The 24,482-nt window shown below is 41.4% G+C and overlaps 1 protein-coding gene across 1 annotated transcript; it reads right to left on the bottom strand.

Moving 5' to 3' along the window:
- Positions 1-969: 969 nt before the first annotated feature.
- On the bottom strand, positions 970-23,288 carry rab8b (RAB8B, member RAS oncogene family). The gene is made up of 8 exons (XM_062963129.1): positions 23,099-23,288; positions 12,935-12,995; positions 11,592-11,652; positions 11,417-11,494; positions 9,033-9,122; positions 7,851-7,916; positions 5,864-5,914; positions 970-4,530 (listed from the first exon to the last, which is right to left on the bottom strand). Exons 1-8 carry the CDS (start codon positions 23,220-23,222, stop codon positions 4,438-4,440), a joined length of 624 nt encoding a protein of 207 aa, XP_062819199.1. The 5' UTR covers positions 23,223-23,288; the 3' UTR covers positions 970-4,437.
- Positions 23,289-24,482: the final 1,194 nt, after the last annotated feature.

The raw sequence follows: 24,482 nt of genomic DNA, 5'->3' as shown, positions 1-24,482 counted from the left end.
CCAGAAGTTGGAGCTCAATAGCAAACCATATAGAAACCAAAGAAGATGTTATCTAATTGGAAAGCGGAGATGGAGAAGCTCTGTTTACTCTGCAAAAACAAGACCAGGAGCATCAGCAAAGAATCCCACTAATTCTATCAACCCATATCTCCATCCATTCATTCATCTGGATGGAGGCATCTGGGTCCTCTGTCCGGGTGTTTTGGACTTCCAACTTCAGCAATTCCTTCAGTACATGGACGACATACTCATAGTAGTCATGGGCCAACTTGGGCTCTCCATCCGGGTGTTTTGGACTTCCAACTCCAGCAATTCCTTCAGTAGGTGGATGAGCTCCTTCAGTATGTGGATGACATACTCAAGAGCAGTCATGGGCCAACTTGGTCCCTCTGTCCAGGTGTTCTGGACTTCCAACTCCCGCAATTCCTTCAGTACGTGGACGACATACTCATAGCACAGACATGGGCCAACTCGGGCCCTCACTCCAGGTGTTTTGGACTTCAACTCCCACCATTCCTAACAGCCTCAGGCACTCCCTCCATTCTCAAACCTAATCTGGCTTCTCAGGAAAACTTCCATTTCATAAGGGAACTGAGAAGACTGAGGGGGGAAAGGAAAGGGCCTGAGGCTGTTAGGAATGGTGGGAGTCGGAGTCCAAAACACCTGGAGGGAGGGCCCAAGTGTGCTCATGCTCGGTCTAAAACCAACCATTCTCCAAACACTTGTCTCCAGATCCTGCTCCGTGGGCTAAAAAAAAAAAAACACTTTAGTTTTGGAAAGAAATATTTATGAAACTTCAGCAAGGAACAGACAATTGTGGGGCGGAAAAAAACCCCAATTAACAAAACATAAAACGAACTCTTAAGTTGCGCGTTGAGTGGCGTTCTTTTTTTTCACCAACCTTACAAGTGATTCTTTTCTTTTATCCCCCCCCCCCCCAGCTATGGTTCTAACTTGAAAAAAAGTATGTACATTTTATTTATTTATTTCTTATTATAATAGCACAGATAGAAGTAAGAAAATAGCAAAGTTTCTTCTCTCTCTTTTTTTTAATAAAACCAAGAATAAACACCCCGCGGCCCGATCCGCCTCCGCTATTGCCGCTGCCGCTTCAAGAAGCGTTTGCGAGACCCGTTTGCGGCCAGAGCTTTTTTCTCTCTTTCTCAAAGGAAGGGAAGAAGTTCATAGAGACGAAGCCTCCGCACACGGGAAACAAAGGAAGGGGAAAACAGAGCCGAAAAAGAAAACAAAAACCCAAATAGGTGCAAAGAAGGGACCGTGAGAAAGAGATAGAACGACGTCAGAATACAATCCCAAGTCGGAGGCGATGAAAGCGGAAAGAAGGAAGGACATTCATCGGCGGAAGAAGAAAGCACTTGTGTTCGGACATTTATGTTCAACCCAAATATTTTGACGCTTCGATGCTCTCCGATACTCCTTTTTCCTTCTCTAAATGGGAGGGAAACAACCCAAAAAGTGTCTAGAAGAGAGTGGACAGACTCAAACGGCTTTCCAACACGAGCCCAAAACATCACCCACGAAGTGACCCTTAATTACGGAACATTAACCAGGATATAAAGTGGTCCCTAAAGGTTTGCTTTGTTTTTGCAGAGTCCATGTTTGGCACATCAGTCAAGATTAAGCACCCGTTTTAACACCCCTCCTTTGTGTAGAAACGGAGGTGAGCGAGAAAGAAAGGCAGCTTTCCGCGAGTTGAGCCGGACCTGAACTACATCCAAGAATGAAGGACCGACCCTCTGAGGCCTGAAGAATACATCTTACTTACACACGTCCGCAGGGACCAAAGTGAGCCTCCGCTAGCAATATTCACTGGGAAGCCATTATTAGACGCCAAAAGGCTGATGAGCATAAACAACTCAGGGCTGGAATTAAAGGAAAAAGTCACAAGTGAGATGAGGATGGAAGGGACAGGAAAGCGACGCTCTACCTTCAGGATGGAAAATGGGAGGAGTGCGTTTCGGGTTTGACCAAAAACAACGGGAGGCATGAAGAGCCCGTGGAGTGACGCTCGCCCACGCCAAGCCACACAAGACTGGGCCACGCCATATACGACTCGTGTCCGCATTGGATTCGCAGCCTGCTGACACGGGAGGTCTACGCTGAGCTATGGATAACCTCACTTATTATAGAAGGAGCCCAGTTCTATATCAAGCTCACTGACAGATTGAGAACGGTTCTATAGAAACATCGCCTATAGAATGAGCCTAGTTTTAGATAAACCTCACTTATAGAATGAGCCCAGTTCTCTATCAAGCTCACAGACAGAGAACAGTTGTATATAAACATCACTTACAGGATGAGCCCAGTTCGATATCAATCTCACCTACAGATTGAGAACAATTCTATATAAACATCACTTAAAGGATGAGCCCAGTTCTATATCAATCTCACAGATAGAGAACAGTTGTATATAAACATCACTTATAGGATGAGCCCAGTTCTATATCAAGCTCACAGATAGAGAATGGTTCTATATAATCTTCACTTATAGAATGAGCCCAGTTCTATATCAAGCTCACTTACAGGTTGAGAACAGTTCTATATAAACATCACTTATAGGATGAGCCCAGTTCTATGTCAATCTCACTGAAATCTCCGATATAGACTGAGCAAAGTTCGATATCAATTCCACTTACAGATTGAGCCCAGTTTTTATACAAACCTCACTTATAGAATGAGCCTTGTTTTACATAAACCTCTTATAGACTGAGCCCAGGTCTATATCAAGCTCACAAATTGAGCCCAGTTCTATATAAACCTCACTTGTAGACTGAGCAGCGTTCTATTGATAACTCATTTACAGACTTAACCCAGTCCTATAGAAATCTCACTGAAATATGTTATAGACCAGGCCCAATTCTATACAAACCTCATTTAAAACTCACCTATAGAAAGAGTTCAGTTTGATATCAAGCTCACTTACAGATTGAGAACAGTTCTATATAAACCTCACTTACAGGATGAGCTCAGTCTCACTGAAATCTGTTATAGGCTGAGCAAAGTTTGATATAAATTTCACTTACGGATTGAGAATACCTCTATATAAACCTCACCTACAGAATGAGCCTAGTTTTACATAAACCACTTATAGAATAAGCCCAGTTTGATATCAATCCCACTTACAGACTGAGAACAGTTCTATATAAACATCGCTTACAGGATGAGCCCGGTTCTATATCAATTCCACCTATAGATTGAGCCCAGTTCTATACAAACCTCATCTATAGAATGAAGCTAGTTTTAGATAAACCTCTTATAGAATGAGGCCAGTTCTATATCAATCTCACTGAAATCTCAAGTTAAAGACTGAGCATAATTCTTTATCAATCTCACTTACAGATTGAGCCTGGTCCTATATTAACCTCGCTTATAGAATGAGCAGTGTCCTATAGAAATCTTAATTTGAGATTGAGTCGTCCTATAGAAATCTCACTGAAATATGCTATAGACTGAGCCTGGTTCTATATAAACCTCATGTACAGAATGAGCCTGGTTCTGCATAAATCCCATTTAAATCTCACCTATAGAATGAACCCAGTTTTACATAAACATCACTTATCATTCAGATTCCGACTAACGTAAATGGTGTGCAAGAAGAGAATAGGCATGGGCAAACTTGGGTCCTCCAGGTGTTTTGGACTGCAACTCCCACCATTCCTGACAGCCTCAGCCCCTTCCTTTTCCCCCTCAGCCGCTTCAGTCTATTCTTCACTCCCTCTGTCCTCAAACCTAATCTGGCTTCTCGGGAAAACTCCCGTCTCACAAGGAACTGAGAAGGCTGAGGGGAAAAGGGAAAGGGCCTAAGGCTGTTAGGAATGGTGGGAGTTGCAGTCCACAACATCTGGAGGGAAAGCTGAATATTATGGGAAGCGCACATCCAGCTGGAATCCCGCACGTCGGCAACAACAACAACGACAGGAGAACTGAGACCCGATCGTGATGGGAGAGAGATCCGTTGAGGTCCTTTCACGGCTGGAAAAGAACAGAAACCGTGGATCGATGACCTGCCAAACTCCCCAGACAAAAAACTGTGCGACACACACATACACACACCCCAGTGTTAAGACTGTGCGGGCAACAGAAGGTGTGCAAAGGAGACAAAACAAGACAACTCAGCAGCTTCGGTAGCAGGCAGTGAGACAAAGTGAGGATGGTGAAGGAGGAGGAGGAGGAGGAAGGAGGCGGGCGTCACTCTCTCTCTCCCTCGCCTGCGCAGGAAGGCTTCGCGGCCGCCTCGGGGAGCAGAGCCCACTAAAATCCATGCCCGGGGCCTTAGCGCGCTCTACGTCTCCCACAGAGCTCTCAGCAGCAGCTGCCGGGAAGCAGAAAAGGGTGGGTGGCTGGGGTGGGTCTTTCGTTCCGTTCTCTCGTTCCTTCGTTCTAGGTAGGCTGCAGTCTATTAGGATTAGGAGTTCATCAAAGCAGCGTGCACCGGAAGAAGCTGCTCTTCTTTGATCTGTTTTCTGTGATTTTCACCGGACCGCTGGCGCCTGCCGGACTGTTGTCGTTCTAGAAAGGGAGAGAAGGAGAAAAAAGAGAGAGGAGAGGGAGAACAAAAGGATCGAGTGCCGTGTGGGTACGACGGAGAAAACCCCAAAACAGAAGAGTTGGGTGGAGAACGGGCCAAAGATCCCGTTCGGTCACAAACTGGCTGATGTGAGTGGCGTTTGAGTCTCATCTAAGACATGGAAGTGGGGCATACAACAACAACAACAACAATAATAATGATAATAATAATATCCAAAAGCAACAACAATAATAATATCCCAAAGCAACAATAATAATATTCAAAAGCAATAATAATAATATCCCAAAGCAATAACAACAATAATATCCAAAAGCAACAACAATAATATCCAAAAGCAACAATAATAATAGCCAAAAGCAACAACAATAATATCCAAAAGCAACAACAACAATAATATCCAAAAGCAATAATAATAATATCCAAAAGCAATAATAATAATATCCAAAAGCAATAATAATAATAATATCCAAAAGCGAGCTCAAGCAACTGCCTGCTACGTTAGGAGCTCACAATTGTGCCAGAAGCAAATAAAGGATGTCGGAAACCCAATGCACTCACCCAGACAATTTGAAATCATGAATTTCAAATTTACATTATATTCCATTGTGCTTAGATTTCTGTATAAAGCATTTAAATGTATGTCTTTTATAGAAATATATGTGTTTTCATACATTTTTCTGTATGTATTTTATGGTGAAGGAATCTTAACTGTGTTGTGCCCAGCCTCGATCTGTGGGATAAGCTGAGTAATAAATAAAATGTATTATTATTATTATTATTATTATTATTAATGCATATTATTATTTTCAGAATTTTATATTATTATTAATGTATATGACTATTATCAGTATTTTATATTATTATTAATGTATATGACTATTATCAGTATTTTATATTATTATTATTATTATTATTATTATTATTATTATTAATGTATATGACTATTATCCATGCAAAAGAGATGTGGCTTTGGTGGCGTCAACCTCATTTGTGGCGTTTGCGTGCCAAAGAGGGGCCTTTAAGGGTGGGTGGCTTTTGCGCATGGCCTTCTTAGTGCCATTTGTCAAAGCAACATGCCACTGCAAACAGGAACATGCGAAGCTGTCTGTGTCTGTATGCCTCCGAGGTTGACCAAAAAATGCAAAATACCCCTCTTTGGGCACAGAGTGTGTCCCGGGTGCAATCCAATGGGATATTATTATGGGAAAGCTCACTCTAACAGACAGGAAGCCCACACCCCACCTCCCAGGATTCTGCTGGGCCCAAAAGCCAAAGAGAGCAAGGCATAGGTTGCAAAGAAGGAGAAGGACAAACCATTTTTCTGTTGAGTTTTGTCATTATGTCCCGTGCGAGAGTGAAGAACGCCTGAAAGAAAGCAGAGAAAAGAGGCGTCAGAGAAAGGCAAACAAATGGGAGTGCACACTTATCACTTTTCCCCTATGCATTTAATTTACTGTATATACTCGAATATAAGCCTAGTTTTTCAGCCCTTTTTTAAGACTAAAAAAGCCCCCCTCGGCTTATACTCAGGTGAGGGTCCTGATTGGCTTATATTTGGGTCATCTTATACTCGAGAATATATGGTACATTTATTATTTTCCTCTATTATTATTGGTATTATTACATTTAGTATTTTTCTCTATTATTGTTGCTACTATTACATTTATTCTACTCTATTTTTCTTATTAATACATTAATTATTTCACTCTGATCTTATTATTATTATTGCATTTATTATTTTACTCTATTTTTTATTACTTGTATTATTTTCCTATTTTTATTATTATTATTACATGTATTATTTTACTCTATTATTATTAAAAGGATACATAAGCACATTTACACTGAAGAAGATGAGAATAATGATTTGATCAGAGTTGGACAGTCTTATCTTAAATTTGAGCTTTATGTAAATATTCAAAAACATTTAACCTACTGACGCTTCAATTAATGTAATTTTATTGGTATCCATTTTTATCTCTGAAATTTACCACCCTCGGCTTATACTGGAGTCAATGTTTTCCCAGTTTTTTTGTGGTAAAATTAAGTGCCTCGGCTTATATTCGGGTCAGCTTATACTCGAGTATATACAGTAGAGTCTCACTTATCCAACATAAACGGGCCGGCAGAACGTTGGATAAGCAAATATGTTGGATAACAAGGAGAGATTAAGAAAAAGCCTATTCAACATCAAATTAGGTTATGATTTTACAAATTAAGCACCAAAACATCATGTTATACAACAAATTTGGCAGAAAAAGTAGTTCCATATGCAGGAATGCTATGTAGTAATTACTGTATTTACGAATTTAGCACCAAAATATCACGATGTTTTGAAAACATTGACTAGAAAAATGTGTTGGATAATCCAGAATGCTGGATAAGTGAGTGTTGGATAAGTGAGACTCTACTGTACATTTATTTTACTCTATTTTTTATTATTAATAATACATTTATTATTTCACTCTGATCTTATTATTATTGCATTTATTATTTTCCTGTATTTATTATTAATTGTATTATTTTCCTGTATTTATTATTATTATTATTATTATTATTATTATTATTATTATTATTATTATTATTATTATGTGTATTATTTTACTCTGTTATTATACATAATAATACATAAGCACATTGACATTGAAGAAGTTGAGAATAATTTTATTGGTATCTATTTTTATCTCTGAAATTTACCTACCACCCTCGGCTTATACTGTACTCAATGTTTTCCCAGATTTTTTGTGGTAAAATTAGGTGCCTCGGCTTATATTCGGGTCAGCTTATACTCAAGTATATATGGTATATCCTGGCAAAGGAAGCAATGCAGTTGGGCCAAACTAGCATAGAGGCTTAAACCGGCAGGCATAGAAGATCCTGCCGAACTGAAGGTTGGCAGTTCAAGCCTGGGTCGGGGTGAGCTCCTGGCCATCAGCCCAGCTTCTGCTCACCTAGCAGTTCGAAAACAATGTAAGTAGATAAATAGATACCACTTTGGCGGGGAGGTAAAAGGAGCCCTGAAAAACATGCCAGCAAAAATCTCCAGGGCTGCAAAAAGGAAGCTGTCTCCTTCTTCCTTATGACCTCCTTTCACATATTTCAACACGGCTCTTCTCCTGTCTCCTCCCAATCCCCGGGAGTCTTAGCCAAGCCAAGGCAAGTTCTGAACTCCCGAACCCATTCAAGGCTCGAATACGAGGAGAATGTTGCTCATGACATATTGATGAAGGCACACCGGTCGTGGCTATTGCGTTACAACCAGGCCAAGAGCCCACGAAAGATCCCGGGAGCGCCTGCCTACCTCTTCCACGTTGATGCTGGACTTCGCGCTGGTCTCCAGGAACTTGATGCCGTAGTCGATCGCTAACTGCAAGAAGGCAAAGGGTTTGGGGTTATAAAAGGCCATGGTTGACATGAAGAGGATGCACTGACGTCCCCAGATATTGGCTTTAGCACATGAAAGGGACACAACCCTCTTCTGTGTAAAGGCCAACGACACTTTGACCGCCATTAAGAGAATTGCCCACGTGAAAAGCACCGAGAAGATGCATGGGGAACAACTACTGGGACAGAGTTTGAATAATATCATCACATAATAATAATAATAATAATAATAATAATAATAATAATAATAATAACTTTATTTTTATACCCCGCCTCTATCTCCCCAAAGGGGAGTCAGGGCAGCTTACATGGGGTCAAGCCCGAATAAAAACAATAACAATATAAAACACAACAATAGACAAGAGACATTTAAACATTACCCAATAAAAACCTCATAAAAATTCAGAAAACAGGGGAATTCCAGACAGGAAACAATCAGGGCCAGCTAACACATCCCAACAAAAAATCCCCTCAAGCAAGACGCAGCCAAGTTTTCAATCATAGAATCATAGAATAGTAGAGTTGGAAGAGACCTCATGGGCCATCCAGTCCAACCCCCTGCGAAGAAGCAGGAAATCGCATTCAAAGCACCCCCAACAGATAATAATAATAATAAAACTTTATTTATATACTGCCCTATCTCCCGGATGGGACTCAGGGCGGTTTACAGTCATAAAAGCAACACAAACATTACATAACAACATAATACACATTATTAAGCAAAGTAAAATAATACAATTATAACAATAAATCACACTTACATGACCAGATCAAGGGACGGGAACCATAAACCATTGCAAGGCCATTCAATGCTAATCAAGGTGGCCAATGGCAACATTCACACTTGCCTCCAACACACAAGAGTTCTTTTATTCTCCCACCCTGGACATTATTCCACAGATATATATATATAAACCCCACTTGCCTAAACCCTCACAGCCTTTGACAATGCCTGTCGTAGATGTGGGCAAAACGTCAGGAGAGAATGCTTCTGGATATCCCGGAAAACTCACAGCAACCCAACTTGTCCCATGTTTTGAGGATAAAAACCAATAAGGAAATGACATTCAGAACCCATGATTGATCTGGCCAGGCTTACCTTTTCCCCTTTTTCTTTCGAAACTTGTCTCTTCTCGTTCATGTCGCACTTGTTGCCGAGGATCATCCTTTCTACGTCCGAGGACGCGTGCTGGAGGGAAGGAAGGACACAAGAATCGTATCACTATATATATACATCCCAGGCCTGGGCAAACTCCGGCCCTCCGGGTGTTTTGGACTCCAACTCCCACAATTCCTAACAGCCTACCGGCTGTTAGGAATTGTGGGAGTTGGAGTCCAAAACACCCGGAGGGCCGGAGTTTGCCTGGGCATGGGATAGCCACCAAAAAAATTTCAACCTTCTTGACCCCAGTCTGTGCTGGACAGGAAACGAGCAAACGGGTGGTAAACAAAGACGGGAGGAAATGGCCAGAGCTCAGCCTCACGCCTGCCAAGGAGGAAGCAAAGAAGGAAGTCCAAGGATGGAGACTAGAACCAACTGTGATCATGATAAATACATTCCTCAGAAGGATCTTACATTCTGCATCTGTTCTTTCCTGATCTCCACTCTCCTTGGAGTCACCCTCGACTAATCTCTCCCCAAAAAAACACATCAAGACTTCATCTATACTAGGCATGGGCCAACTTCGGCCCTCCCTCCAGGTGTTTTGGACTTCAACTCCCACCATTCCTCCATTCCTAACAGCCAGCCGCAAAGCAAGTTTATTTATTTACAGTAGAGTCTCACTTATCCAACATAAACGGGCCGGCAGAATGTTGGATAAGCAAATATGTTGGATAATAAGGAGGCATTAATGAAAAGCCTATTAAACATCAAATTAGGTTATGATTTTACAAATTAAGCACCAAAACATCATGTTAGACAACAAATTTGACAGAAAAAGTAGTTCAATACGCAGTAATGCTATGTAGTAATTACTGTATTTATGAATTTAGCACCAAAATATCATGATATATTGAAAACATTGACTACAAAAATGGCTTGGATAATCTAGAAGCTTGGATAAGCGAGTGTTGGATAAGTGAGACTCTACTGTATTTCATCACATAATAGTTGCACATGTTGATTCCTGATTGCTTGATATTATTCAGGACTCCTCCCTACCTAATGTGACCTTAAATGATTCTATTGCACTTTTATCTATTTACGAATTTCTTACTCATAATGTGCACCTTGCTTATCCACTATTGCAACCTCATTGGTTTTAATTTGATGTTTGAATTCTGTGTTGTGTTTTTTCACCTATTGTGTATATTTTATTATTGGTTTCTGTTGTTGTCCTTTGATGTTTTTATCATCGCTTGTATTTTGATTTTGCTGTAAGCCGCCCCGAGTCCCCTTCGGGGGAGATGGAGGCGGGATATAAATAAAATTATTATTATTATTGTTATTATGCTAAGATTGGTATTTTTGTGTTCCTCACATAAAAGTCGCAGAGCCTTGGTTGATTTCTCCTCCCTCCCTATTGAATATTAGATTTGAAAGTATAATGCAGGCATGGGCCAACCTGGGCCCTTCCTCCAGGTGTTTTGGACCTCAACTCCCACCATTCCTAACAGCTGGTCACAAAGAAAGTTGACTGAAAGGTTAACTGTATTTCATCACATAATGGGCCAGGCTGTGGCGCAGCTGGCTAGTAACCAGCTGCAATAAATCACTACTGACCGAGAGGTCATGAGTTCGAAGCCCGGGTCGGGTTAAGCCCCCGACCATTAAATAGCCCGGCTTGCTGTTGACCCATGCAGCCCCGAAAGACAGTTGCATCTGTCAAGTAGGGAAATTTAGGTACGCTTTATGCGGGAGGCTAATTTAACTAATTTACAACATCATAAAACTGCCAGCAAAACACGAGGAAAGGAATGAGGAAGTACAGCCACTAGTGGACAGTGAAGCAACAGCTCCCCCTGTGGCCGGAATCGTTAAGCTGGAAAAAAAAATGTTAAATGCCTCTGTGTCTGTCTATATATGTTGTTTGTCTGTTGGCATTGAATGTTTGCCATATATGTGTTCATTGTAATCCGCCCTGAGTCCCCTTCGGGATGAGAAGGGCAGAATATAAATACTGTAAATAAATAAATAATAATAGTCACATGTGACAAGATTGGTATTTTTGAGTTCCTCACATAAAAGTCGCAGAGCCTTGGGACTGATTTCTCCTCCCTCCCTTCCTTCCTATTTAATGCTAGATTTCAAGATCTAACGCAGGCATGGGCCAACCTGGGCCTTTCCTCCAGGTGTTTTGGACTTCAACTCCCACCATTCCTAACAGCCAGTAGGATTTTTCTCTGGTTAATCTCGCAGCAACCGAGCTCTATGGGCACAATTCTTCATCTCCTTTGCTGATTCTCCTAACAGACACGTTTCCCCATCCCCACAACGTTAGCAGCCAGGTCAAGAGAGAGGTTTCCCTCATACCCGCCTACCTCTTCGATGTTCCGTATCCAGTTTTTAATGTTGTCGAAAGACTTTTCGTTGGTGATGTCGTAGACCAGCATTATTCCCTGGAGGAGAAAAGAGCAGCCGTGCAGGGGTTGAGGGACACGTTGCCTGCAACCAGCCCTAAAGTTTTCCTAAACAAGCCAAAATGCAAGCCCTTACCATGGCTCCTCGGTAGTAGGCGGTCGTGATGGTGCGAAACCTTTCCTGGCCTGCAGTGTCCCTGGAAGGCAAGGTGAGACACATTGATATGCTTGGAACAGAAGTACTACACACTTCAGGAAAATTGACAAGCAAGTTGTTGTCATTTTGGACTTGAAATGTGTTAGCAAGCCTACATTTTTTAAATATGATATTTGGCCCACTGAGTCTTTGAGTGGGCAAAGTGGCGCTCGGCTACCTGCGCCACCTCTCCCATCTAATAATAATAATAACAACAACAACTTAATTCTTATATCCCACCCCAGGGAATTGGTAGATGCCATATAATAATAATAATAATAATAATAATAATAATAAGAATAAGAAGAAGAAGAAGAAGAACAACAACAACAACAACAACAACAACAGCAACAACAGCAACTTAATTTTTATATCCCACCCCAGGGAACTGGTAGATGCCATATAATAATAATAATAACAACAACAATTTAATTCTTATATTCCACCCCAGGGAACTGGTAGATGCCATATAATAACAACAACAACAACAACAATTTAATTCTTATATTCCACCCCAGGGAACTGGTAGATGCCAAATAATAATAATAATAATAATAATAATAATAATAATAATAATAATAATAGTAACAACTTTATTCTTATATCCCGACCCATCTCCACAGAGGGACTTGGGTCGGCTCACAAGGGGGCAAAGCCCAGCAACACACAATAAAATACCATCACATAAATACATTTAAAACATATAAACATACAATCATAAAACATATAATACATTAAAACATACTTAAGCAACAGCTACCAGCCATATGCTCTGTATCTCAAAAATGGAGAGTGGGGAAAGCCGTGCCATCTTTGGAATCAGAATCAGGGTTATACCCCGAAACAGGCCTAACATTTGAGGCACCAATGTGTATGTTGGCCAGCGTAATAATAAAACAGAAGGCTTTCGTATTGTGTGCTCCTTTGGACACCAAACAAGACAAGAAGAGGGGACAAGGGCCCCTGAGTGTTGATAAGCTTTGGTCTAAGCCCCATCTGCTCCGCCAGAAACGCTGGATGGGAAAGGCGTCTCCTTATCTAGACACGCAGCCCCTCAAGAACTTTACAATTCAACGGGTGGGCTTTGCTATTCAAGCTTGAATACCCCATTCCTGTCGCTTTTGTACAGCCTCGGCAGCCACTGTTTTTCTGGTATCTGTAAGCAATGCCTAGTCCTGCAAATAGTTGCTAATTCTTCCCAGATAATGCTGCAGAGATCCCAAGAGAGAGGCACAGGAAGGAACCCACTGCCAAGGACACGGCGAGGTCTCTGCATAACTTACCATATCTGTAGCTTGATTTTCTTCCCATCTAGTTCTATTGTCCGGATTTTGAAATCGATTCCTGTGCAGGAAAAAAGGAGAAGCGTTCATTAGGATCCGGTGCCCAGTGAGAACGGCGCAGAGAGCTCCGCAAGTGTCCCCAATGGCATTTGGCACACTGGAAGAGACGGGTTACACAGTGGTTTGGATTCAAAGCAGTTTAAGAGTCACACCAGTAACAAGACTGACTGGTTTGTATGGATATGAACCTCCTTCTTCGGATGCATTTGATCCGAATCCCCTAAGATGACCTTTGTTTACAAACCATCCAAAGCATGGCCGCTCTTGGCATTTTTCTGTATCTCAAGCCAACTTGAGCATGTCATTCAAACCTTTTTACAAAGGAGATCTAAATGTGCCGGACACTGACATAAATACACAAGAGAAACTCAGGTGGGATTCCAGGAATCCAGGTGGCATTTCAACCCCAAACACCTCATCCTCTCCTTGCTTAGTAGTTTGCATATCTTTAATATAAAGATTCCTCTCTCCTCCAGGAAAGGGTTCTTTCTTCCTGCCAAAGATTGCACTCTCTAGACTTTTTGAAAAATGAGGAAGACATACTACAGAGCAAGACAAGCCATGCAAGGCCGCATTCCTGCCCACAGTGGGGGAATGTGCTGTGTTGTTGTTGTTGCTGGGTGTTTCTTGTTTCCCTCCCTTCCCCGGGAACAATGGAAAGTCTTGCAAGCGCTTTCTGCTGCTGCTGCTGCTGCTGCTGTGGCGCCTCGTGAGCAAGTGAGCCATCCTCTGACGTTTCCTTTGTTTCCTCACTTCGGCAACAGGAAGCGGTTGCGCTGCTGATGCGCCCACCAGCCGCACGGAGAGCGAGCGAGCGGCCGCTTCCTGATGAGCAGGTTGCAGGAGGAGACAACGCCAAAGCGCCAAAGCAAGCGCATCCAAAGACAGAGCTCGGGCAAGAAGACAGGCAGAAAGAAGGCTGCTGTTGGAGTGCAAGCAGTTGTTGTTGTTATAATAATAATCATAATAATAATAACAACAACAACAACAATAAAACTTTATTTATACCCCACCACCATCTCCCCGCGGGGCCTCAGGGCAGCTTACATGAGGCAGCGGCCCAAACAACATAGGACAAAATATAGGCAACATAATACAAATCACACTATAAAAAGATAAAACAGTAATACAATATATCAATTAAAACAAAGATACAGGATAAAAAATTGCATTTAAAACACATAAACGGTAAAATCGTAATAAATTCAGGATAGATTATTAAAAACCCTCTGGGGCTGATTAATTAATGACTGTATCTCCATTTTAATCTGTTATTATGATTATCTTTATTTATATCCTGCTTTTCCCTTCCATGGGGACTCAAGGCAGCTAACATCTCTCCACAGGAAACAGTTTAAAAAGAGCAATACAGAAATCTCTAATTTAAAAGAAGTCATGGCTCCATGCTATGCCATCCTGGGATTTGTAGTTTGGGGAGGCGCCAGCATTTTTTTTTTGAAAGAAGGCTCAAAATTTGGATTTGTTTTTGCTGTTGTATTTTTATATTGTTTCGGCATGGTCCCTTTGTACACCGCCCCGAGTCCCCTTGGGGAGATGGAGCGGGATATAAGAATAAAGTATTAGTATATTATTATTAAAACCTTGTGAAAGTACATCTCACATTACTCTATAGCATTACACCAAGGCAATTAAAGTAATTTCATTCTAATAACAACAACAACAACAACAACAACATTAACATTTTTTTGGCCCCCGCCTCCATCTCCCCGAAGGGACTCGGGGTGGCTAACATGGGGCCAAGTCCAGGCAATTACAATAAAGCAAAATAAAATACATATATGGCATACGTCATCGACAGGTAAGAATACTGTTCTACAGCATAGACACACCCCCAAGTTGTTTGCAATCCCCATTTTTGAGACTCAGAGGTCTGCTTTGGGTCTGTATGGGCTCCTGCTCCATAATGCCACTCTGTGGACCTGTTGCATCTGCCCACCTTGTGATCCTATCATCCACATCGCCACCAAGTCCTTGCCTGGGAAGCATGCTTGAGATGCAAAAGACCCTTGTTCAGCACTTCCAGGTCCCACTAGAAAGGCGCTCCTCCCTTCCGCCAGACAGGACTGACCTAGACAGATTAATGGCTCCGTTCCAGACAAGACGGGCCTTTGCGTCCATCCCTGTCTAGAGAAATCCTTCGATGCCCCAGCAGCACGAAGAACTCATCCTAGGTGAGTGCTGCTTAGCTCTCGTGTCTGGGTAGCATATCAAGCAGCTCTTCACAGCCCTGTGTAACTACAAGGTATTTGTAAAGCCCTAAATAAGCAAGACCGGGGGGGGGGGGGCACGGGAAGCCCCCAGAGGAACTCCCAGACTATGGCAACATCATGCACAAATCATCCCTTAATCTGACCATGCCAGTGTCAAATTTGTCCTTTATTAGCAAAATTCTGGAACGGGTGGTGGCCGGACAACTTCAGGGGTTTTTGGATGAAGCGGATTTGCTTGACCCATTTCAATCTTGCCTTGGTGGATGATCTACGCAGAGGACTAGGTAAGGGGAGACTTATGGTGCAATTGGCTCTGAGAGAGAGCTTTCACAATTTGGGGAAAACCCATTATTTGCAGCCCCTTTCACCGCTGGTGACAGTGTGTCACAGGGCAGGAATCCAGCCGGAGGGTTTGCCAGCCGCACATTCCTAAAACCCCACACAATGCAATCTGCAGCGTGGTTCGTGGACTGGATGATCCTGGCTGCGGGCAAAGCATGAGACCAGACTCCATCGCCATTAAGCGTGTCACGGATAAGGAGATGGGAGCGTGGGCCTATTCTATTCCTATGCGCTTCCTTCCTCAGGTTTGCATGCAAGTCTCTTCTGCATCACGTGATAGAGATGCAGTTAGTTTGGTCCATATTGCTAAACTTTGGCCTCACAAAATTGGCCCTGTAAGTAGTCTTCTGGATCTCATTTGCAGGGGTTTCAATGTACAGGCCGCCCCCAAGTTACAAACATCCGAGTTCCAGCCCTCCTCCTCCAGGTTCTTCCCTGGGATGGAATTATTGTTTAGCCCCGTGAACCTCATCCGCTTGCATTCCACGCTGCTTATGCAATGGGCTCCTCTCAGTGGAATCCTTGCACTTCGTTGTCGTCGCATTGAGCAGCTATTTGCATGCATGAATTTCCCGGAACAATGCTCTAACTGTTGGGCACTCGCTGTTTGACTCAGGACAGTGGCTTGTGACAATCGGAGGATTGATGCAGCTGGAAGAGCCACAGGTTTGGCAAAGTCGCCGGGTTAGCAGGTCCCTTCTTCAAAAGGGACCCTGTGAGGACCAAAATAACGCTGGGGCTAATGTGGCCGGGCTTCTCATTGTACATTAAGTGGGCTTCTCATTTCCTTCATGTGGCCCAGAGCATAGGATACAGGCAGAGCAAAAAAAGTGCACTTCTTGAAGGGAGGTGATAATGAGCAATATTGGATTACTCCTTTGCACATCCGACGGGCTGCTACTAGTTGCCTTCCAAGTGTCTCAGAGCTACAGGAAAATTGGTTTTTCCTCCCTTGAACTCACACATTTTTGCATAGGAAAGGCCTACATGGGGTGTATGCAAAACCTTCCATTTCCAAACCCTGGAGCTCAAGGTCTGAGGAGGCTTCGGTCTGCTTTATCTGTGGAAACGTGGCTTCTTCCTCCTTTTGGGAGTGATTCAGCGTTTCGTTTGAATGCCGTGTCCCTTGCCAAGCGATGTGAGGCACATTCCGGAGGAGTTGTTCCCAGAGCACCGTGCTTCAGAAGGGTCCCGCTCAAGCCTCTCTCTAAGGCTTTCGGAGGAGTGGGTTGCAGAGACATGCACAATAAAGCAGCCCACCTGTGGCCACCCTTGCCGCCCAGGTTCAGACCTCGTTGATGCGCCCACGAAAGGAGGACCTTGCCTTCCAATCCCAGTGGGGATCTTGCATTGGCGTGGCAGCTGCCTTCCTTCCTTGCCCTCCGAACGACACCCCCAAAGCCTGTTATCCGACCAGACTTCGCTCTCCCGCCTGAAGCCGTTGAGGCTTAATTGCTGCTGAAACAAGACAGTTGTCTCGGTGTCAGTGGACACAATTCGGGAGGGCTCCATCTGCCAATTAAAGAGGGGATGAAGCCACGAGACATCTGTCAGGAGCAGAGACAAAAGGTGTCCACGCAGGTCCCAAGGAAGCCAAGCCACTTCGGCAACGGACCCAACCCATCCAAAACAAAAGCAACGCAGCTTCAACGCTTACGCTTCCACACTACAGAGTCCCAACTAGGTACGGCATCCATCGATGGATCGACACGGCAAAATAAAGACTCAAACACGGGGAAACCAGGCAGTTGCTTCAGGAAAACAACCCTGCAAATGAATGGTCTGGTTCTCGTCCAGCGCCTACAACTGATTTTCCAATTAATCATGATATTATTCACCTACTAATGATGAAAAGGTCTGGGTGTATATTGGTAAAGGGACCTCACAACCAAGATGCGAAACAGAAATACTAGACGGAGAACTAAAACAATCCAAGGTTCAAAACGCAGCACTTTTCACAGTGACAATTTGTGTAGGATTTATTTGGATTAGTAAACAACCAGCTCTCTTAGAAGCATGCAAGAAAAGTACTTTTGAGCATGGTGGGATAAGAACATTTCCAGACATTTGGTCCAAGAGGGCAGTGCAGAGGCCTGCCAAACATTCTGTTTTCTGGTGGATTTTAACTGTGAATTTTTAGTGCTGTTTGTGTTTAATTCTGTTTTAATGTTTGCACATTTTCATATTTTAAATTGTATGCTAATGCTTTTAAGTCAAGCCGCTTTGATTCCCTTTCAGGAGAGATAAAGCAGAGTATAAATAAATAAATATAATACTGATAATATTTCTGTCTCTACCACACAATGGCAGGGCCGTAATTTCTTCATGTCCTTCAGTCTTTGCCATTAAAAAGAAAAATGAATGTGATTCGATTACAGGAGCTTATCAGGGAAAAGTCAATGTTTTTTTTATGATGTTGTATTGACTGTTTATTGCCTATGTTTTGTACTTGTTGTGTTTTGTGTTACACCTTGAGTGCTTTGTGAGTCATCTCGAGTCCCTCTGGGAGATGATGATGATGATGATAATAATAATAATAATAAAAACTTTATTTATATACCGCTCTATCTCCTTGAGAGGTTTCAGGGTCGTTTCCAACATGTGTACAAAACAGTCAATTGTCAAACACATCATACAACAACTTGAACACAGCAAACATAATAAAACAATATCAAAACAGTTCAGTTAAAATGGACAAAGTTACAGTCGGGACCTTGCATCGAGATGGTGGCGGGATATAAGGTTTTAGTATTATTATTGTGTTGTCGAAGGCTTTCATGGCCAGCAACACAGGGTTGTTGTATGTTTTCCTCTGAGGATGCCTGCCATAGATGTGGGCGAAACATCAGGAGAGAATACTTCCGGGACATGGCCATCAGCCCGGAAAACATACAACCCTATAATGCGTTTATGCATCTTGTTCACAACTAGCAGTTAATCAAGCCAGAGTTGTGAATGTATCTCATGTAATCAAGATGGAGCCACACACAAAATGCAATCCAGTGGAAGGAAGGGCCCTTGTGCAAGAAGTCAATCTGTTCCAGCCGCTTGACACACAAACAGCCTTTGTGGACAAGCTGCCAGATGCTGATATCATCTTGGATAAGAATGTAAATATTACAAAGTTTGCTTCAGAGTCAGCAAGTTCCTACCTAGGGTTCGAGCTCCTCCCGTCCCATAAGGGAGCGCCACACAATACAACTTCGGCAGAAGAAACCAAGGAGTCTCTGGAGAGAACAAAACTCTCTCTGGTGACGCTGAACACATTTCACCAGTAAACGCGTCACGTAGCCACTGATGACAAAGGCCACAACAACGAGGCAGTCGGAAAAAGTGTGCCTCTCTGAGGCTTGCAGCCGGGGAGGCAAGGAGGCGCATCATGCACGATTTGCACTAACCTTTGACCAACTTCCAGAAATGTAACGCAATCACAAGAGAAGCTGCTTGAGCTGATTCGGAGCGGAATCTTGTCAAGTTTCACTTCCCTTTTAGCTGATAATTTCCACCCAAGGAAACAGCAAAGCCCTGACGGCAGCACGCCTGAGCCAGAAATGCAACTGAACCCACACTTCACAGATGCAAGGAGCCACTCGCTTTAAAAGAAAGACAGCCCGCAGACAAGAAATCAAAGAAAGAACACTTGAAACAAATATTAAAATATATTATTATTATTATTAATCCTCCTCCTTTACTGGCACTCTTACACAACACATCACTCTATATATTATATTATTATAATATTAGAATTAATTTTAATCCTCCTCCTTTATTGGCAGTCTTACACAACACACCACTCTATATATTATATTATATTATTATTATTATTATTATTAATCCTCCTCCTTTACTGGCACTCTTACACAACACATCACTCTATATATTATATAATTATTATTATTATTATTAATCCTCCTTTACTGGTACTCTTACACAACACATCACTCTATATATTATATTATTATAAGTATATTTAATCCTCCTCCTTTATTGGCACTCTTACACAATACATCACTCTATATATTATATAATTATTATTATTATTATTATTAATCCTCCTTTACTGGTACTCTTACAAAACACATCACTCTATATATACACACACAGAACTTAAGCAACCTCAACTCAAACATAGTATTATGTGAGCCATGTGTGTATATATGCCCTACAGCCTCCAGCATAACTGACACAAACAGCAGCACAGCATTACTTAGGCATGCTCTGCTAGCCATTACCTTGTTTACATAAATAAATAAACCAGAAATTTAACCAAAATTCACCAATAAAGTGATAATATTGTGACAGTATCATTACACAACAGTTACTGAAGAATGAGCAACTATTTCAGCTCTAAATGTAGCTTGTCTTCAAGTCATGTTTTGTGTGAAATTTACCTAGGGATCAATTCACTTCCAATTCATCAGAATCTCAACAAAATCTGAAGACACTGAAAAGATTCCAGCATGCTGTATCTGAAAATGAGGGGAAATCTTCTGAAGAGGGGCACAGAGAGCAAAACAGACACCGCAGGGGTGTTCTCCCTTCCCTATGCCATGTAAAGCATGCATATATACATACATATACATATATATAGCTAGAATTACACTTAGAAAATGCCCATGTTCTGACTTGCATGCAAATCCAACTTTAGAAGAAATCTAAAAAAACCTCCCTTGTCTATTGTCTGTAACAACAAAGTCCCTAAAACATCATTTCGCACAAACTTGTGCAGGATCTCTGCATCTTGAGGCCTCTATTTCTACCCCTCGGTTGAAAGAAGTGCAATGGAAACCAGAAGCCACAGCAGGGCTTCCGAGCCCATGAGACTCGCTGTTGCTCAAGCCGGGTTGCTACGGCTCAGGAAGGTGCCGAACACAACGTCACATCCAGCTCGAGCAGTTTTTCTTGTGGCTTCTTCCATTTCCTGACCATTTCTGTACACTCAGCGTTCAAAAAAAAAATGCAGCTGGTAAGCAGTTCTGATGACAGCTCTTGAGTGAAAGAAAGCAACACCCTTTCCTTGATCAATTGTTAGTTCTGCAAGAGAAGGGCGTTTTGGCTGCAAAAAAGAGCCCTGATTCAACCCAGGACTTTCCAAACAGGGCTTGGGAAAGATCCCCGGGTGGAATCCAGGCACAGCTGGGGACACAACTGTTACATAGGATGGACCGGCTCTAACTTAGCACAACATCTGGACCCGTTGCTTGAAAACCTTCTTAATAATAATAATAATGATAATAATAATTTCTTGCAGCAGTTCTCAAGCAGACCCTAAAACACAGGTTGTCAGATATTGGGTATTGCACCACTATCTTCAGCCTTCTCTGCCAGAAGGTGCTGGCATCTCCCCATTGAGCTGTAGCAATTAAAGTGGTGTCTAACTGCATTAATACTACAATGTAGATGCACCATACATCATCTTCAGAGAGTGGCGCAACGGGTTAAGCCCTTTTTGCTGCTGAACTGCTGACCTGAATGTTGGCAGCTCAAATCTGCGGGTCAGGATGAGCTCCCGCTGTTAGCCCTAGCTCCTGCCAACCTAGCAGTGTATGGCTTTTAACTTGTTGTATGTTTCCTGTGTATTGGAAACCGCTCTGAGTCCCCCAAGGAGATAGGGCGCTATATAAATAAAGCCTTATTACATTATTATTTTATATATATATATATATATATATAGTTCAAAAACATACAAATGTGAGTAGATAAATAGATCCCGCTTTGGCAGAAAAAGGCAAAAAAAAAAAAAGATGCTCCAAACAGACTTGCTGGCCACACAACCAGAAGGGCGGAATATAAAGAAAGTATTATTATTTGAAACACAACAAGATGAGTCCACAGCAGACACTCTACTGGCTGTTGAATTGGATCACATGTCGGACACTTCCCAAGTGTCTAGGACTGTGTGATGTATCGGCGAATAATGTGAGCAGATCCCATTATTAATATTATTATTAGGCATATTATTATTATTATTAGGTAGAGAAGAGTTATGCTTATTTGATAATAGCTGCCAAAGCCACGCTGAGAAATCTCAAGGGGAAAATCTAGGGATGAAATATTTGCAAGCATGAGAACCAGCCTCAAAGAAAGGTGAGGAAAACCTCCTAAATTAAGGCAGAGATGACTTGAAGGCATTCCGCAGCAGCAGCAGCAGCTACAGGGAAAACAAAAACTGCAACATACAGGTACGTCCCATAGGCCGTTCAGCAGTTCACCAGTATCAAAGGTGTGCCTACTCTCTTATCAGGGATGGTGATCTATGACCTCTGGCCATAGAAATACACCTCCGTTCAACACAGTATTTATCATGGATGGCTTCAGAGCTCTGGATGCTCTGCCATACAACCTCAAAAGTGCCATGCCTCTGTTGTTAATATTCTGAACACAAATGAACAAATACAGACCCCGTGTGGAAAGGCTACTCCTGAGGGAGAGATAAGGTAAAGGTTTTCCCCTGACAGGAAGTACAGTCGTGTCTGACTCTGGGGTTTGGTGCTCATCTCCATTTCTAAGCCAAAGAGCTGGCGTTGTCCGTAGACACCTCCAAGGTCATGTGGCTATTGGCATGACTGCATGAACACCATTACCTTGTCGCTGAAGGAGTACCTACTGATCTACTCACATCTGCATGTTTTCAAACTGCTATGTTGGCAGAAGCTAGGGCTGACAGCAGAGGCTCTCCCTGCTCCCCGTATTTGGACCACTGACCTTTCGATCAGCAAGTTCAGCAGCTCAGCGGTTTAACCTGCTGCACCACTGTGTTTTATTTAATAATAATAATAATAATAATAATAATAATATAATAGTATATTATTATTATGTGTTACTCCCACCTGGCTTTTCCTCTTCAGGGAACATTATTATTATTATTATTATTATGTTCATTTCCACCCCAACTATTATAGTAATTACATTATTACTCTTATTATATTATTATTATGTTTATGTCCACCCCATTTATTATATTGTTACTATCATATTATTATTATTATGCTTATTTCCACCCTAATTCTCATAATTATATTATTTTACTACCATTATTATAATATTATTTTTATTATTGCCATTATCTTTATATCCACCCCATTTATTATACGATTATTATTATAATTATATTATTATAATTATTATTATGTGTTATTTCCTCTCCAGGAGACATTGTTGTTGTCATTATTATTATTATATTATGTTTATTTCCACCCCAATTATTATAATAATTATATTATTATTATTATTATGTTTATTTCCACCACGAATATTATTATAATTATATTATTACTACCATATTATTATTATTAACATTATGTTTATGTTTATATCTATTATTATTATTATTATTATGTGTTATTCCCACCCGGCTTTCCCTCTGCCCAAGGAGACATTTATTATTACTCTTCCTATGATGAAGATGCGAGTATGACCGAGGCGCGGCCTTGCTTCCCCGCGGAGGCCTGCCTTGCGTGATTTCCCTCCCCGGGGCGTCCCCTCAGAGGCCGGCCGGGCCCTCCGCCTCCCCCGCCGCCCTGGGGCTCACCGATGGTGGAGATGAAGGTGGTGTTGAAGGCGTCCTCGCTGAAGCGGAAGAGCAGGCAGGTCTTGCCCACGCCCGAGTCCCCGATCAGCAGCAGCTTGAACAGGTAGTCGTACGTCTTCGCCATCTTCCTCCCGACTGAGCCCCGAGCGGAAGCCAGGCCCAGGGAGAGGCGCCCGGCACACGCCACGCCCACACTTCCGCCCGCGCGCAACGCCTCCTGGGAGTCGTAGTCTTACGCCTCCGGCCCTGACCTAGGCACCGGAAGTCTGCCAGGCATTGCCAGTATTGTTATTTTCTATTAGATATTATGCATTATGTATAATTTTCTATTCGATGTTATAGATTATATTATTATATACATTATTATTTTCTATTAGATGTTATACATATTATATATATTATTTTCTATTCTATGTTATACTTTATATTATTATATATATAATTTTCTATTATATATATATGCTTTTGTTATTTTCTATTAGATGTTAGACATTGTATTATATGTATTATTTTATTTTCTATTAGATATTAGACATTATATTATTACAGTAGAGTCTCACTTATCCAACACTCGCTTATCCAACGTTCTGGATAATCCAAGCCATTTCTGTAGTCAATGTTTTCAATATATTGTGATATTTTGGTGCTAAATTCGTAAATACAGTAATTACAACATAACATTACTGCGTATTGAACTACTTTTTCTGTCAAATTTGCTGTATAACATGATGTTTTGGTGCTTAATTTGTAAAATCATAACCTAATTTGATGTTTAATAGGCTTTTCCTTAATCCCTCCTTATTATCCAAGATATTCGCTTATCCAAGCTTCTGCCGGCCCGTTTAGCTTGGATAAGTGAGACTCTACTGTATATATATTCTTTCCTATTAGATGCTATACATTGTATTATTATATATTATTTCATATTAGATAGTATTCATTATATGTTATTATATTAGATATTATACAATATATCATTATTACTATTATTTTACATTAAATATACACTATACTATTACACATTATTATGTTATTTTCTATTATAGATACTATACCCACTTATATTGTTATTCTAGTAGATATTATTCATTATGTTATTATATTAGATATTATACAATCTACATCATTATTACTATTATTTTATATTAGATATGCACTATATTATTACATATTATTATATTATTTTCTATTAGATTTAGATATTATACATACTATTACATATTGTTATTTTTTAGATATTATTCATACTATTACATATTGTTATTTTTTAGATATTATTCGCTATATATTATTATAGCCACCTCGCAATCTCAGCCCAGAAAACACACAACAACCCAATATCTGAGCCTTTCAAAAAAAAACCTTTGGACATCCCTTAAGCCTA

This window comes from Anolis carolinensis, unplaced genomic scaffold (genome assembly GCF_035594765.1).
Source record: "Anolis carolinensis isolate JA03-04 unplaced genomic scaffold, rAnoCar3.1.pri scaffold_11, whole genome shotgun sequence".
Lineage (NCBI taxonomy): Eukaryota > Metazoa > Chordata > Lepidosauria > Squamata > Dactyloidae > Anolis > Anolis carolinensis.
Note: the sequence above shows the minus strand (reverse complement) of the source record. Positions and strands in the feature narration are given on the sequence as shown.

Coding starts and splice junctions, on each gene's coding strand:
- rab8b (XM_062963129.1), bottom strand. CDS start 23,222: ATGGCGAAGACGTACGACTACCTGTTCAAGCTGCTGCTGATCGGGGAC. Junction 12,996..23,098: donor CACCTTCATCTCCACCATCG/GTGAGCCCCAGG, acceptor TTTCCTGCACAG/GAATCGATTTCAAAATCCGG. Junction 9,123..11,416: donor GGATACGGAACATCGAAGAG/GTAGGCGGGTAT, acceptor CCTTCCCTCCAG/CACGCGTCCTCGGACGTAGA.